This window comes from Natrix helvetica (genome assembly GCF_964273705.1).
Source record: "Natrix helvetica genome assembly, chromosome: 5".
In the NCBI taxonomy this organism is placed as follows: Eukaryota; Metazoa; Chordata; class Lepidosauria; order Squamata; family Natricidae; genus Natrix; species Natrix helvetica.
This window is the reverse complement of record NC_138551.1, coordinates 144,094,414-144,112,066: the sequence shown is the minus strand read 5'-3', so window position 1 is coordinate 144,112,066 and position 17,653 is coordinate 144,094,414. Positions and strand designations below refer to the sequence as shown.

The following is a 17,653-nucleotide window of genomic DNA, read 5'->3' as shown; positions in this document are numbered from 1 at the left end:
GGGGAGCAGGCCAGCTTTCCGGGCCTTGGCTTACTCTGCCAAGGGCACCGCGGGTACCAACACATCTGTGCCCAAGGTCCCTGTGGCAACTGCGGGGGTATTTAAGGCTCAGGATGGCCTGTAAGCCATCCTGAAAAGATGCTGCTGTTGCTGATTTCCTCCGTCCTGTTGGTGGCTGGTGGTAAAGACGCATCCTCCACTTCTCCCCCACCCCTGGAGTCTCCTAGTCCCTTCCCCTTTGTCTTGGAGGAGGAAAGGATCCAAAGTTTCCTGCTCCTCGGAGGGTTCCCTGCCCGGGTCTCAGTCCTCTCTCTTCTCTTCCGCAGCCGCTGGGTGTGGGCAACCAGCCTACTCTGGCCATAGCCGAGTGGTGAATGGCGAAGACGCTGTGCCTTACAGCTGGCCCTGGCAGGTAAGGCGGCCCGCTCCGTCCCCCATCAGGTGCAACCAACCCGCACCCCAGACGGGCATTTACTGGCAAAGAGCTCTGGCTTGAGCCAAACAGCCAAGCCTGGCCTGGCTGGCTGGCCATTGGGCTGCCCTCCCAGTGTCTCCAGGAGGGCCTGAGTGCAGAGCCAGCTGAACCAGGGGTCCTTTAGGGTGATGCCTCCCCCCTTCCCAGCATCTCCTTCTCTGGCCTCCTGCAGATCTCCCTCCAGTACGAGAGAGATGGCACCTTCCGTCACACCTGTGGAGGGTCCCTCATTACCCCCGACTGGGTCCTGACGGCTGCCCATTGCATCTCGTAAGTGTCCCGGGCATGGCTGGAGCATCCCCCCCCACTCTGGAGTCCAGGGAGGCACTCCCTCTTCCTTTCCTCCTTGGACACCATCTTCCTTCCTTCCTTCCTATTTCCATCTATTTTCTCCTTCCTTCTTCTCATTTCTTTCCCTCTTCTGATTCCATTCCTCCCTTTTCCTCCATCCCTCCTTTCTTTCTTCTTGCCCATTTCCATCCATTTTCTTCTTTCTTTCCTCCTTCCTTCTTCTCATTTCTTTCCCTCTTCTGATTCCATGCCTCCCTCCCTTCCATCCTTTCCTTCCTTCCCTCCCTCCCTCCTCCCTTCCTATTTGCATCTACTTCCTTCTTCCTTTCCTCCTTCCTTCTTCTCATTGCCTTTCCTCTTCTGATTCCATTCCTTCCTTCCGATTTCATCTATTTCCTCCCTCCCTCCCTTCCTATTTCCACCTACTTTCTTCTTCCTTTCCTCCTTCCTTCTTATTTCTAGCTCCTTCTTCTCATTTATTTCCCTCCTCGTTTCTTTCCCTCTCTCTCTCATGCCCCCTTTGTTTAGGTCCAGTTTCTCCTGCTTTCATCCTTGATAGGCTTTCCACAGGCTGAGGTTAGAGACCCTGGTCCTAAAAGTCTGTAGGGATTCTCAGCCATCCGGGTCAAAAGAGCCTTTGGGAGCCCCTGGTCCCGTTTAGGTTCTTTCTCCAAAGAACGGAGGGAGGTCACCCTTCCCTCCGGTCTCCGGGGGGATGCAGACCTTCTGAGCACCCTCTGAAAGCCGCTGGGCGATTTCTTCCACAGGCGATCCCGTACTTATAAGGTGGTCTTGGGGGATTATGACTTGACCGCCGAGGAAGGGACTGAGCAGCACATCCCCATCAACCCCGAAGACATTTTCGTGAATTCCAACTGGAAACCTAGTTGTGTGTCCTGCGGGTAAGGAAAAGCGTCCGTCATAAGGGGAGGGGAGGGGAGGAAAGCCTGCAGCGTTCTGTTCTGACTGAGGCTTCCCCAAATCACGTAGCAGACTCCTTATCCTGACAAAGAAACCTTTTATTAATTTGCTATGAATTCTGCTCATTCACCTCCAGCAAAGTCTTTCGAGGGTGGATTTACGGTCACAGACTTTATCTGGCTTGGAGAGCTGCCAGGCCGATGTCTGCAAAACTTGGCCAGGAGTCTCGGAGAGTCAGGAACCCATTAAGCGAACTAATGGTCTCCTGCAAACTCCACTCCCCTTTCGCTCCTCTTTTATTCTCTCTGGGAGGGGCCATTCATCGTCCACCTGTGGCCTTACTCCCAAGTCGACCCCTGTTCTTTAGCTCTTCCCTTCGTCTGGCAACTCTGCGCATGCGCACACTGGGAACAGGCTCCAGCTGTTCGTCTTGCCCAACTGATGTCTGACTCTGAAGGCAGCTGATAACTGGCATACGGCTCTGGCCCCTTCTCTGCCTCCAACACAAAGCCCTCATCGGAGCCTTCCCCAGACTCCAGGACTGGCCCAGGCTCCTCCCCAACCTCCTCACTGTCCGAATCTGCTTCCAGCTCTGCTGGCCGCTGGTGGACCTCAACACGTTCGTCCCCCTAACAGCTGTCTCTCTCTTCTGCTCCAGCAATGACATCGCGCTGCTGAAACTTTCCCGCCGGGCGGAGCTGAACGATAAAGTCGGCCTGGGCTGCATTCCCGAACCAGCGACCGTCCTGCCCAATGGATACCCTTGCTACATCACCGGCTGGGGACGTCTTTCCAGTATGTGGGGGTGCTGCTCTCTGGAGGGGAGTGGGGTGGGGGGCAGGGGGCCTGCAGTGGGGCCTGGCAGGAAGGCCTGACCCTGTTTCCCTCCCCAGCTGGAGGGGCTCTGCCCAACAAGCTGCAGCAGGCTCTCCTGCCTGTGGTGGACTACGACCACTGCAAGAAGCCCGACTGGTGGGGAGGTTCCGTCAAGCAGAGCATGGTCTGCGCTGGGGGAGACATCAAATCTGGCTGCAATGTAAGTGAACGCCTGGAAGGAGGAACGCCGCTGGGCACGGTTTTCTTTTCCTTAAATTGACATGCTCTGCCTGGCTGCTCTGGCAAGCCTTACAGGAGAGCTTAGCAGCATGTCAAAACAAGAAAACCTGAATATTAAAGTTACAGAGCAAGCGTTTATGTAGGAAAGAACCTTCAAAGCAGGAAGGGATGGTGAATGCTGCCCTCTAGTGGCCGATGGGAGGCACTACACTACAAAGGGAATGTAAATGGTCAAATACAGATAAAAGGGGCTGCCTTTTGAGGCCTCTGCTCATCTATCTATCTATCATCTATCTATCTATCTATCTATCATCTATCTATCTATCTATCTATCTATCTATCTATCTATCTATCTATCTATCCAATCTCTCTCTCTCTCTCTCTCTCTCTCTCTCTCTCTCTCTCTCTCTCTCTCTCTCTCTCTCTCTCTCTCTCTGTCTGTCTGGTTTAGTCTTTCTTTCTTTCTTTCTTCTTTCTTTCTTTCTTTCTTTCTCTTTCTTTCTTTCTTTCTTTCTTTTTCTTTCTTCTTTCTCTTATATATATAGAAAACCTGAATATCAAAACAACAGAGCAATATATATGCATAATAAATTTAGAAGATGGGATTAATGAGATATTGTTACCTTAAGAGAAGCCTATATTATGATTTATATATGTTTAATTAATTTAGATGATGGGGTTATTGGGTTATTGTTATTTTAAGAGAAACTTATACTATGATTGTTGGGAGGTGAGGGGGTACAATATTTGAATGGGAAATCTACTTTAAGACGGGGGGAGGGGAGAGGGCACAGTATTTGTATGTGATTTACATTATATGGCGGGGGGGGTGTAAAAAGGGGGAAAATTGGTTTGTATAAAACTTTTTCAATTAAAAAAAACAACTACAGAGCAGCGTTTATGTAGGAAAGAACCTTCAAAGCAGGAAGGGATGGTGAATGCTGCCCTCTAGTGGCCGATGGGAGGCACTACAACGGGAATGTAAATGGTCAAATACAGATAAAAAGGGCTGCCTTTTGAGGCCTCTGCTCATCTATCTATCTATCTATCATCTATCTATCTATCTATCTATCTATCTATCTATCTATCTATCTATCTATCTATCTATCTATCTATCTATCTATCTATCTATCTATCATCTATCTATCATCTATCTATCTATCTATCTATCTATCTATCTATCATCTACCTACCTACCTACCTACCTACCTACCTACCTACCTCTGTCTGGTCTAGTCTATCTTTCTTCTTTCTTCTTCCTTCCTTCCTTCCTCCCTCCCCCCTCCCTTTCTTTCTCTTATATATATAGAAAACCTGAATATAAAAACCACAAGAACCTTCAAAGCAGGAAGGGATGGTGAATTCTGCCCTCTAGTGGCACTACACTAAAAAGGGAATGTAAATAGTCAAATACAGAAAAATGGGCTGTTTTGGGGCCAATCTATCTGTCTCTATTATTCTGTTCTCTTCTGTGTCTGTCTGCTTGTCCGTCTGTCTAGCTAGCTATCAACAGCTGTGTATGTATGTTCCACCTTGAGCAAGTAAGTCATCTGGTACAGAGATGATTTACGCTCTGGAGAAAAATACTGTGGGGGTAAGACACTCCTAAAACCCCTCGGGATGTGTGTTCTGTTAAGATACAACCTGTTGTGCCTCAAAATGGCTTCCAATGGTCCTTCTCTTCACTAGACCAGCCATGCCCAGTTCCTGCAACCGTTCTTCATGTTTTAGCTTTCGGTTCCCTCATCATCCTGGTTGCTCTTCTCTGCTCTCTTTCTAGAGTCTCAACATCTTTATATATATATATATATATATATATATATATATATATATATATATATATATATATATATATATATATATATATATATATATATATATATATATATATATATATATATATATATATATATATATATATATATATATATATATATATATATATATATATATATATATATATATATATATATATATATATATATATATATATATATGATTAAAATCAGGGCCTCTGGCCGTTCCGTGGATGCCTCGGGCCATCACAGCTGGCAGGGAAGACCGTGTGTGTGTGTGTGTCTTCTTTTACACTCCCTTGATGTACTCCAGGCTGTTAGTTTAGCTGTGGCTTCTGCTCTCCCCTATTGCCCAATTTCTTGAGCAGCCTTGATCAAATCTTATTGCCCTCTGTGGGGCAAGGCAGGGCCATACTAAGAGGAAAAACATGCTGGGTGCTCACAGATTCTCTGTGCCACGTAACAGGGTGACTCCGGCGGCCCCCTCAACTGCAAGGGTGATGACGGCCGGTGGTACGTCCACGGGATTGCCAGTTTCGTATCCGGTATGGGCTGCAACGCCTTGAAGAAGCCCACCGTCTTCACCCGGGTCTCTGCGTTCGACAGCTGGATCCTGAAGGTGAGCTGCTAACCCCCCCCCTTTCCCATCAAGAAACCTCTAGATGGCCTTGAGGGAACCCCACAGCATTGTATACAGCTAAATCAGGTAATGAGGATTTAATAGCTGCCAGCTGATCTAAGGTTGTAAACTGTAAACTGTAAGCTGATGCAATGAGGATGATTCAGCAATACATGCGTAGCCTCTTTACGACTCTAATGGGATCCACACAAGTCATTTACCTCTTTAAGAGGAGTCTATATACAGGTGGCCATTAGAGGGCGTTTCTCTCTCTCATCGTGTATCTCATTTCTCTCCTTGTGTCCTTAGCTGAGTGGTAAGGATTTATCTACCATGTATATGTCTGTATATATTTGTACATGCTGTATTTTTCGGACTATAAGATATACCAGTGTATAAGATGCACCAAGATTTCGAAGAGGTAAGTAAGAAAAAAAGTTTTTGTCCTCCCTGCCCCCCAGGACCACTCTGCAGGCTTCAGAAGGGCTGGGGGAAGGTAAAAACGCTCCTGTTTTTGCGGAAAAGGGGATGTTTTTTCGCAAAAATGGAGGTGTTTTTGCCTTCCCCCAGCCCGGCTGAAGCCTGCAGAGTGCTGCTGGGGGCTGGGGGAAGGCAAAAATGCCGCTGTTTTTGCGAAAAATGGCTCATCTTTTCCCGTTTTTCGCAAAAATGGGATGCAGGGGCGGCGCTTCGGGGGCCGGCGGCTTTAATCGGTGTATAAGATGCACCAACATTTCCACGCTCTTGTAGAGGGAAAAAGTTGTGTCTTATACTCTGAAGAATACGGTAAACTACTATTAATTGTCTAAAGGCTTTGTGTGCTGTGTTTTGCTCCTGGTGTTTATCTCATCATAATAGTCACGCTGCCAAAACTCAGAGAAGCTATTTCGAGCTGCGGAAAGAGGTGGCGGATAATCCCTTGTTAACCATCCTTGCCCCTCCCCTGCTCTCTCTAAGACCTTCTTCCTTTCCTTTCAGACGCTCAAAGGGCAGTGAGGAGGAGAACAGGCCGGCTTTCTAATTCCAGAATAAAGTCACTGTGGAGATGCTGTCTGGTCTTGTGTTTGAGTCTTATTTCCCGTGCGTTGGGGGGGGGGGGGGGAAGAGAAGGGAGGGCATCCGGGCAAAACAAGTTCTATGAATGGGGGAAAAAAAAAACAGTCCACCTCAAAGAAGTGTTTTGGCTACCATATGTTTCGGAGTATAAGACGCACCAAGGTTTTGAAGAGGCAAATTAAAAAAAAAAAAGTTTTTGCACTTTGCAGACCTCCCCAAAACGGCCTGTTTTTCACGAAAACGGGCCCGTTTCCCCCCCCTCCCAAAAAGGCATGAATAACCTTTAGGAGGCTTGTATAGTGCTCCTGGGGGGCCAAAAATGAGCAAAAAACGGCCCGTTTTTCACATAAATGGGCCACTTTTTGTCCAAAAAATTGCATGCATAGCCTTTAGGAGGCTTATAGAGTACTCCTGGGGGCTGGGTGGGGGGACAAAAGAGCAAAAAACAGCCCGTTTTCCGCTCATTTCTGCCCTCCCCAGCCCCCAGGAGCTCTCTGAAAGCCTCCCAAAGGCTCTGCATGGCCATTTTGGTGAAGGGGGCGAGGTTTCGGGAGGCAAAAAATGCTGTATTCAGTGTATAAGACGCACCCAGATTTTCAGCCTCTTTTTTGAGGGAAAAAGGTGCGTCTTATACTCCGAAAAATATGGTAAATTTCAGGGATGTCCCCATCTCCTTTCTCTGCCTCCCCGGCATGCAAAAGGGGTCCCAAGGCCCTGAAGGAATCCATTTTTCAGATTTCCTCTATGCAGTGAACACACCTTCACCCCATACCCTTTGCCCAGCCCATAAAAAAAGGATGGGGTTACTGTAAAATGCAACTGAGATCCTATGGCGTGGCTCAGCCCTTGTTCTGACCTAGGCTTCCCCAAAAAGCACGAAGCAGACTCCTGGCCCCGACGAAACCCCTTTTATTAAGATGAATGTGAGTTCCTCTCCTTCCCATTCAGCAAAGGCCTGGCAAATAGTCTTTCAAAGGAGTATTTATGACCACAGACCTTATCTGTCTTGGAAAGCTGCCATGTAAATATTTTCCCAAATGAGGCGCTGTGCAAGGAAAGGCTGGGCACGGAGTCTCTGAGATTCACGGACAGATCTTCACACTCCTGAAACGAATCTAACGACCGAACGAACAAATTGTTTCCTGCAAAAGCCCCCTCCCCTTTCGCTCCTCTTTTATTTCCTATGGGAGGGGCCAATCACCTTCCACCTGTGGCTTTACTCCCAAGTCAACCCTGATTTCAGAGTTGTTCTTGTCTTCTGGCAGCTCTGCGCATACGCACACTGGGAACAGGCTCCAGCTGTTCCTCTGCCTCACTGCTGTCTAACTCCGTAGGCACCTGATCACTGCCAGACGGCCTCGGCCCTGTCTCATCCTCCGACACAGAGCCCTCGTCCGAGCCTTCTCCAGCCTCCAGGACTGGCCCATGTTCCTCCCCAACCTCCTCACTGTCTGACTTTGCTGTGCGACTGGCGGTCCACAAGAGCCCTGGGAAAGTCTTCCTGGGTGCCCAGAGCTGGACCCAAAGGCAGAGCTGTGATGGGCAAGGTATGTGTGTGTGTGTCTGGCCGGCCTCTCTGCCAGGTCCTGCCAGGCCATTTGGGGACCGAGCTCCAATTCTTCTCCCCTTGGAACCAAATTTAATACAGGAGGCAACCACTGCCCCCTTTTCAACCGGTGGATTTCAACACCCAGAATTCTTCGGCCAAGCCATGCTGGGAGTTGAAGTCCACCGATGATAGAGGGGATGGAGTTGACCAGCCCTGCTTTTAAGACTGGCCATAGCAGGGCCCCCAAATGTCTTCCGCCAGCAGATGGCAATATCTTTATATATATATATATATATATATATATATATATATATATATATATATATATATATATATATATATATATATATATATATATATATATATATATATACATACATACATACATACATACATACATATATATATATATATATATATATATATATACACACATATACGTACGTACGTACGTACGTACGTACGTACGTACGTACGTACGTACATACATACATACATATATATATATATATATATATATATAATCTAAAACAGTGCAGTACCGCGAAGTCGAAGTGACCATACAATCACATTATATTCAAATAATCTCATCCATTAACTATTAGCCTACTTAATACATTAGCTATCCTTCTATCCAATAACATTATTTACAGTTTGTTTGTTCCAGTCTTGTCACCTTGTCTTATACCAATCATAAAATCTGCTCCAGATTTCAAAGTATTCCGATTCCCCTTTATTTTTTAGTTCAAGAGTGAGCCTCTCTGTTTCCGCACAGGCCAAAATTTTCCTGAGTATATATCTAACTCTGATGGTGTATTTTCATTTTTCCAATACTGCGCATAAGTTGAACGTGCCGCAGTTAATACATGTATAATTATATAGGGCGCATCTTTCTTATACCCCTCCGGCATTATGCCTAGGAGAAAAATGTCTGAATTGAACAAAATCTGATCTCCCACCATTTGTTCCAAACACGATTGAATCATTTTCCAGTATCGTTTGGCCTCATTGCATGTCCTCCACATATGATAAAAAATGCCTGGTGTTTTTTTTTGCACTTCCAACAATTTGGGGCCACATTTTAAAACATTTTTGGAGAGCCGTGCTGGGGGGAGATGCCATCTGCAGAACATCTTATACAGATTTTCTTTATATGCCGCGGCCATTGTTAGTTTCCAATTAAGTATCCGAAGTTTTTCCCATTTAGTCAATTCCACATTGTAACCAAAGTTTTTCGTCCAGGTGACCATAGTTTCTTTGACATGCTCTTCCTCAAGTTTATATGTCAACAAAAATCTATACAGCATGTTAGGGATGTAACCGTAGGCTTGGCTTGGCAATGTATATAAGCTATGATTATGTTACTGTTACTTTAAATGTTAGAGAAATGTAATTGGCTTGTTACCTCAAGCAGCTATAAGAGGGAGCCAGAATGGTTGTTATATATCTCTCTCTCTCTGTTTTGTTAGAAGCTGGTCGGTGTATTTTGAGGTATTGTGGTTTGCAACTGTTAGCTATACTTTGTGGTTAAACTGAGAATATTGATAACTGAATTACTGAACCGTGTATGACTTGGACTGTTAACCAAACTTTGAATACTTCTATATTTCTACATAGTAAACTACTATATTTTTATACTATTCAGTGTCTCCGTATGCTGGTTTGTGCGTGTTATTCCATATCACTCTCATTACGCTTCTCTGCATACTCGCTCTCCTAACGGGGAGCTTAATTACTTAACACAGCACTTAGATCAACCTGTCTTCTGTCTCTATCAGGAGTTCATCTAATATTGTGTAATCCTTGGCAATACCTTCCTTTTTCCCATCCTGTGCAAACCTGGATTGTATCTGTAAATAAGACCACCATTCTAGTTGTACCCCTTGGGATGCCAATTCTAATCTAGTTTTCAGATGGCAATGTCTTCATGCCCGTCGAAGATCTCTCTTGGGTCATCAGAGAAGCACCGGACCTGTTCACCTCCCTGCCTTGAGGCAAGTGGTGGGTTCCTGCCGGATCGCACCGGATCGCACGCTCCCTTTCGGCGCTAAACTCGGAAGTACGGTCTTGCCCTGCCCCTGGCGACGCGACGACGCTTGCCTGCGCTCCACCAGCTCGGCTGGGACCGGAGACGTTTCTCTGCTCAGCAATGTCTTCAGTGGAGTGGTGGCAGCCTGGCAGGCTGAGCCTGCGTCCCTTTCAGATGCTCCGCTCCGCTGAGGAAACGTCTCCGTTCCCAGCCGAGCTGGTGGAGCGCAGGCAAGCGTCGTCGCGTCGCCAGGGGCGGGGCAAGACCATACTTCCGGGTTTAGCGCCGAAAGGGAGCGCGCGATCCGGTGCGATCCGGCAGGAACCCACCACTGCTTGAGGCCCTCTTTTAACAGAGTTGGAAGGGACCTTGTAGGTCATCTAGCCTCCTCATAGTTACTGCTATGAAGCCTGGTTTCACCCAGTACGTTTGGTTTTTCTTTACTTGTCTCGATATTGAATGTCGTTTTGTTAAGAGAAGGGCCTGGTGGCCGGGAAGGGCCGAATTACATCTGCAACCTCCCCCCCCCGCTCACCACGCTTAACTCTCTCCAAACAGCTCCTCCTACCCACCCCAAACCCTGGCATCCTAGTCAAGCGCTGGCTCTCTGCCAAGGGCTGCCCATGCTTGTAGGCACCATTGAGCAGGCAGGGAGGGACGGAGAGGCCTCTGGCCCTGCTAACTGGCGGAAGGGGGAACATCATGTCCAGGGAGTCAGGAAGCCTTTGAAGCACACATTGTTGTGGGATGAGTAAGAGGGAGGCCGCGTGTGTGTGTGTGTGTGTGTGTGTGTGTGTGTGTGTATTTGTTTCTGGATGCCTAATTCAACAGCTCCCAAGAATGCCTCCTTCCTGCCCTCCCACCCGTCTTTGGGGCTCTGACTGCCTCGCTCGCCCCCTCTTGCTGACGCTCTCAGTGCCACCCCCCCCTCTCTCTCTCGGCCCAGCCTAACGAGCACTGACCTCTGGGGAGGTGCTCCATTGAGGTCCTCCCTGCTTTTGACCCTGGGAGGTGGACCTGGGCAGCCTGTTCTGGATCTGGGGTGCAAGCCCTTGCTTCACCGTGTGTGTTGTGGCCCACCAGTGGCCAGCAGAATTGGCGGGCAGTTTCGGACAGTGAGGAGGTTGGGGAGGAACATGGGCCAGTCCTGGAGTCTGGGGAAGGCTCTGATGAGGGCTCTGTATTGGAGGCAGAGAGGGGGCCAGAGCCATATGCCAGTTATCAGCTGCCTTCGGAGTCGGAGATCAGTGGGGCAGAAGAACAGCTGGCGCCTGTTCCCAGTGTGCGCATGTGCAGAGTTGCCAGACGAAGGGAACAACTAAATAACAGGGGTCGACTTGGGAGGAAGGCCACAGGTGGACAATGAATGGCGCCTCCCAGAGGGAATAAAAGAGGAGCAAAAGGGGAGTGGAGTTTGCAGGAGACAATTAGTTCACTTACTTGGTTCGTGACTCTCCGAGACTCCTGGCCAAGTTTTGCAGATATCGGCCTGGCAGCTCTCCAAGCCAGAGAAGGTCTGTGACTGTAAATCCTCCCTCGAAAGACTTTGCTGGAGGTGAATGAGCAGAATTCAGAGGAAAGGAATAAAAAGGGTTTTTGTCGAGACGAGGAGTTTGCTTCTTGCTCTTGGGAAGCCTCGCTCAGAACAGTGTGGGCCTGCAGTCCCATTTCCTGCCTGATGTGCAACTGGTTTCCCCCCACCCCACCCCGCCAGCAGCCTGGACATGTTTTACCGTCAATCAAACTCCGGGCCGTGTGCCAAGGCATCTCCTCCTCCAAGACGGGCTGGGCTGTGAGTTCACAGAGTTTGGCGGCGTGAAAGAGTGCATGGTGCATGTTATCGGGTGCAAGCTGGGCGCAGCCGAGGCCATGCGCCAGTGTCAAAGGATCCCGGGACTGTCAAATCTGCCGCAGGGAGACCTTCGGTTCGGGATGTTCCTAGCCTCGTTATTTGACGCCTGCAGTGATAAACACGGTGCTTTGCCAAAAAGTCTTGGCTCCTGGCGGCTGCAGAAAGCACGAGAAGAGGATGGAGCACAAACAGCTTTGCTGTATCCCAGCCTCTCCGCTCCTTCTCCCCTCTTCAGAGCCCCACACGCTCAGCTGCAGCCCATAACTTTTAGTCCGGCCGAGAGAGGTGTGCGTGCTGAGGTTCGGGGAGGGGGGGAGGGATTGTCTGTCTGGAAGTATGAATAGTGCGTTCTGGAGAGAAGAGGTCCGTATTTAAATATGTTTTAAAGATTTAAATCATATTTAAATATCAGCCAGCAGTGTGTGGCGGAAGCCAAAAAAAGCCAATGCAATCCTAAATTGCATTAACATAGGGATACAATCAAGATCAAGAGAGGTACTAATACCACTCTGTAAAGCCCTAGTAAGACCACACCTAGAGTACTGCATCCAGTTTTGGTCACCACACTATAAAAAAGATGTGGAGACTCTAGAAAAAGTTCAGAGAAGAGCAACCAAGATGATTAGGGAATTGGAGGGTAAAACATATAAAGAATGGTGGCAGGAACTGGGCCTGGCTAGTCTAGGGAAGAGAAGGACCAGGGGAGACAGGAGAGCAGTCTTCCAATATTTGAGGGGCTGCCCCAGAGAGGAGGAAGGGGTCAAGCTATTCTCCAAAGCACCCGAAGGCCAGACAAGGAATAATGGATGGAAACTGACCAAGGAGAGATTCAACCTGGAAATAAGGAGGAACTTTCTGACAGTGAGAACAATCAACCCATGGAACAGAAGGTGTGGGAGCTTCATCCCTGGAAGCTTTCAAGAAGAGACTGGACTGTCATCTGTCAGAAATGGTGTAGGGTCAAGATACACGGGCGGGACGGACGGACGGACATAATTAGGATGGATTTGAGAAGGAAAGGGAACAAAAAATGATATTTAACTATCTTTGGGTTTGCGGAAACACCACCCCAAGAAAATAAAAAGTAAGAGCTGGAAGAGACACCTGCAACAATAGAAAAAGAAAGGAAAAGAGGAGAAGAGAGGAAAGGAAGAGGAGGGAAGGAAGGAAGAGGCGAGGCGAGGAAGATCGAAGGGAGAAGGAGAGAGGGTAGGAAGGGGAAGAGGAAGAGAGGAGTAGGGGAGACGAGAGGAAGAGGAGGGAAGGAAGAAAGAGGTGATCACACCTGGCCAATAAAGAATTCTATTCTATTCTATTCTATTCTATTCTATTCTATTCTATTCTATTCTATTCTATATACTATTCTGCAATCTATTCTCTTCTACTCTATTCTATTCTGTATACTATTCTGTATTCTATTCTATTCTATTCTATTCTACTCTATTCTATTCTGTATACTATTCTGTATTCTATTCTGTATTCTATTCTACTCTATTCTATTCTGTATTCTATTCTGTATTCTATTCTATTCTATTCTATTCTGTATACTATTCTGTATTCTATTTACTCTATTCTGTATACTATTCTGCATTCTATTCTGCATTCTATTCTATTGTATTCTATTCTATTCTACTCTACTCTATTCTGTATACTATTCTGCATTCTATTCTCTATTCTATTCTATTCTATTCTATTCTATTCTATTCTATTCTATTCTATTCTATTCTATTCTATTCTATTCTATTCTATTCTATTCTGTATACTATTCTGTATTCTATTTACTCTATTCTGTATACTATTCTGCATTCTATTCTACATTCTATTCTATTCTACTCTACTCTATTCTATTCTGTATTCTATTCTGTATTCTATTCTATTCTATTCTATTCTACTCTATTCTGTATACTATTCTGTATTCTATTCTGTATTCTATTCTATCCTATTCTATTCAACTCTATTCTATTCAACTCTACTCTACTCTACTATGTCTATCCTACATTCTATTTTATTCTGTTTTGTATTGTATTGTATTCTATTCTATTACGTCTATTATACATCCTCTTCTTTTCTCTTCCTATTCTATTCTCACACACACATCCCCAGGAGTTGGAGCCCACCCACCTGGGAAAGCATGAGACCAGCCTCAAGCCTGCCCCCACCCCCCTCCGTCCAGATATCCGCACCTGTGCTCCCTCCTCCTCCTCCTCCTCCTCCAGGGCAGGCCTGTGGCAACCTCAAAAGGAGGGCAAAGGAGAACCCATCTCCCTTCCTGGGATCGAAGCCAAGGTCACACTTATATAGCGCTCCAAACATCGCTCCATTTCCGAGAACCGTGCAGTAGTAAAAGATGGCCTGCCCTGCAATGATTACTCGTGTTTTACAACCGCTTTTTATGGCCAGGGATTGCAATGCGTCTGCCGGGAGCTTAAGGGCCCTCGTTCTCAGTTTATGGCCGTAATAGGACGGCTTGTCAGAGGTCACTGTCACCGCACAGCCAGACATCAGACAGCATTAAAAAAACGATAAAGATTAAATCTATATTGCGCCCTGGGTCAGAAGAGTCCAAGGTATTATTGTTTTGCTTCCTTGTCCTCACAAGTGAGTTGTTCGGAAGGCGAGGTGCTCCGCGAACAAGATCCTCCGACCTCCGTAACACTTTGCACTAAACCTGCCTTAGTTTTCCCATGACAGCACTTGGCAATAGCCCGTAGACTTATATAACGCTACACAGTGCTTTTACAGTCCTCTCTAAGCGGTTGACAGAGTCAGCCTCTTGCCCCCACAACCATCTGGGTCCTCATTTGACCCACCTCGGAAGGACGGAAGGCTGAGTCCACCTTGAGCCGGTCGGGATCGAACTGTTGGCAGTGGGCAGAGTTAACCTGCAATACTGCATTCTAACAGGGAGGAAGGAAGGAAGGAATAGCCCTTAGACTTATGTACTGCTTCACAGCCCTCTCTAAGCGGTTTACAGAGTCAGCCTCTTGTCCCCCAAGCATCTGGGTCCTCATTTGACCCACCTCGGAAGGATGGAAGGCTGAGTCCACCTTGAGCCCAATCAGGATCGAACTGCTGGCAATGGGCAGAGTTAACCTGCAATACTGCATTCTAACAGGAAGGGAGGAAGGAAGGAAGGAAGGAAGGAAGGAAGGAAGGAAGGAAGGAAGGAAGGAAGGAAGGAAGGAAGGAATAGCCCTTAGACTTATGTACTGCTTTACAGCCCTCTCTAAGCGGTTTACAGAGTCAGCCTCTTCCCCCCACCCCAACAATCTGGGTCCTCATTTGATCCACCTCGGAAGGACAAAAGGCTGAGTCCACCTTGAGCCGGTCAGGATCGAACTGCTGGCAATGGGCAGAATTAACCTGCAATACTGCATTCTAACAGGAAGGGAGGAAGGAAGGAAGGGAGGGAGGGAGGGAGGGAGGAAGGAAGGAAGGAAGGAAGGAAGGAAGGAAGGAAGGAAGGAAGGAAGGAAGGAAGGAAGGAATAGCCCTTAGACTTATGTACTGCTTCACAGACCTCTCTAAGGGGTTTACAGAGTCAGTCTCTTGCCCCCCCCCCCTTTATTAACCTCGGAAAGACAGAAGGCTGACTCAACCTGCAGCCTGTCAGGCTCAAACTGTTGGCAGTGAGCAGAATTAGCCTGCCATGCTGTATTCAAACTCCTGGGAGGGAAGGAAGGAAGGAATAGCAAAAGCACTTAGGCTTATAGACTTGCTTCACAGTTGCTCCATAGCCCTCTCTAAGCAGTTTACAGTCAGCCTCTTGCCCCCAACAATCTGGGTCCTCATTTTATCAACCCTGGAAAGATAGAAGTCAAGCTGCAGCCCGTCAGGATTGAACTGTGGGCAGTGGGCAGAGTTATCCCACAATACTGTATTCTTACCACTGGGAGGGAGGGACGGAGGGAGAGAGGGAAGGAAGGAATGAAGGAAGGAAGGAAGGAAAGGAGAGAGGGAGGGAGGAAGGAATGAATAGCACTTAGACTTATATACCGCTTCACAGTACTTCACAGCCCCCTTTAAGCAGTTTACAGAGTCAGCCTCTTGTTCCCAACAAGCTGGGTCCTCATTTTATCAACCTCGGAAAGCCTCCAGGGACGGAGCGCCCACAACTTTATGGAGGCAAGTTGTCCCACTGATTAATCGTTCTCACTGTCAGGAAATTTCTCCTTAGTTCTAGGTTGCTTCTCTCCTGGATTAGTTTCCACCCATTGCTTCTTGTCTTGCCCTCGAATGCTTTGGAGAATAGCTTGACTCCTCTCTTCTTTGGGGCAGCCCCTGAGATACTGCTATCCTGTCTCCCCCCGGGTCCTTCTTCTCATTCAACTAGACATACCGAGTTCCTGCCACCGTTCTTACATGCTTAGAACAGCCCTGATCCACCTGGCCGCAGGTGGGTTCCTTGGCCAGGTGGCATGACTCCCATTCCCACCCCCACATTTCTCTCCCTTCAGCTCCACTGGGCTCGCCTTGCCTTTGGGCCTTGTGGGTGGGGAGCTCCTTGCAAGGGCCTGGCTGGAGGCCTCTGAAATGGGAGCCTGTGGACCTGGCTCTGGTCCTATTCTCCACGGACCTGCCCACCGGGAGAGCCTCTGAGAAGGGGAAGGCGGTGCCAACCCTGGCCCACCTTGCCTGTCCATCACCCTCCTCTTAGAAGGGGGCAAGAAGGGGGGGGAAAGCATAATTTAGTATAATCCTGACTGCTGCTTTGGGTAAAAATCCCACAGGTGGCTCCTATCCTGGCAAAAATGGAGTTTCAAAGACTGTCCAGCAGAGCACCCGCCATAACTGAACCACACAGCTCTCCAGCAAGCCATCCTATCTTCCAAACTTTAGAATAGAATAGAAAAGAAGAGAGAGAAGAGAATATAGGAATAGAAGAGAAGAGAATATAGAATAGAAGAGAATATAGAAGAGAACATAGAAGAGAAGAGAATATAGAAGAGAAGAGAATATAGAATATAGAAGAAGAGAATATAGAAGAGACGAGAATATAGAATAGAAGAATATAGAAGAGAATATAGAAGAGAAGAGAATATAGAAGAGAAGAGAATATAGAAGAGAAGAGAATATATAATAGAATGGAATGGAATGGAATGGAATAGAATAATCGAGTTGGAAGGGACCTTGGAGGTCCTCTAGTCCAACCCCCTGTTTAGACAGGAAACCCTACACCACTTCAGACAGATGGCTATCCAACATCTTCTTAAAATCCTCCAGTGTTGGAGCATTCACAGCTTCTAGAGGCAAGTTGTTCCACTGATTAATTGTTCTCACTGTCAGGAAGTTAGAACAATTCTCAAGGACTGGCAATGCTCTGAGCGGCAGGGAAAGATCTCCCTATAGCAAAAGTGCCCTCTTAAAGGGAGAAGGAGTGGGGGGGGGGCATCTAGTTTTGGTTGCCACCATGTAAAAAAGATGTGGAGACTCCAGAAAAAGTGCAGAGAAGAGCAACAAAGATGATGAGGGGACTGGAGGCTAAAACATATGAAGAACGGTTGCAGGAACTGGGTATGTCTAGTTGAATGAAAAGAAGGACTAGGGGAGACATGATAGCAGTCTTCCAATATCTCAGGGGTTGCCCCAAAGAAGAGGGAGTCAAGCTATTCTCCAAGGCACCTGAGGGTAGAACAAGAAGCAATGGGTGGAAACTAATCAAGGAGAGAAGCAACTTGGAACTAAGGAGACATTTCCTGACAGTGGGAACAATGAATCAGTGGAACAGAAGTTGCCTCCAGAAGTTGTGAATGCTCCAACACTGGAAGACTTTAAGAAGAGATTGGATAACCATTTGTCTGAAGTGGTGGAGGGTTTCCTGCCTAAACAGGGGGTTGGACTAGAGGGCCTCCAAGGTCCCTTCCATCTCGGTTATTCTGTTAATAGTCACTTCATTTGTTCCCCGCATGGGCTAAAACGTGACTTTCCTGAGCGAGGGGAGGGACCTTAGGGGAAGGCGGGGCGGGGGGCGGGGCCGGGAGGAGGAGCCGCGAGCCCCGCCCAGCCCCT

General features: G+C 47.5%; 1 protein-coding gene across 1 annotated transcript; it reads left to right on the top strand.

The window, feature by feature from the left end:
• The first annotated feature begins 108 nt into the window (after positions 1–108).
• Positions 109–6,207, top strand: LOC309392985 (chymotrypsin-like elastase family member 3B). The gene is made up of 8 exons (XM_081954692.1): positions 109–181; positions 327–412; positions 648–745; positions 1,534–1,668; positions 2,346–2,482; positions 2,581–2,723; positions 5,006–5,158; positions 6,137–6,207. The coding sequence occupies exons 1-8, from the start codon at positions 139–141 to the stop codon at positions 6,152–6,154; spliced, it is 813 nt and encodes a 270-aa protein (XP_081810818.1). The 5' UTR covers positions 109–138; the 3' UTR covers positions 6,155–6,207.
• Positions 6,208–17,653: the final 11,446 nt, after the last annotated feature.

Coding starts and splice junctions, on each gene's coding strand:
- LOC309392985 (XM_081954692.1), top strand. CDS start 139: ATGCTGCTGTTGCTGATTTCCTCCGTCCTGTTGGTGGCTGGTG. Junction 182..326: donor CGTCCTGTTGGTGGCTGGTG/GTAAAGACGCAT, acceptor TCTCTTCCGCAG/CCGCTGGGTGTGGGCAACCA. Junction 2,724..5,005: donor ACATCAAATCTGGCTGCAAT/GTAAGTGAACGC, acceptor GCCACGTAACAG/GGTGACTCCGGCGGCCCCCT.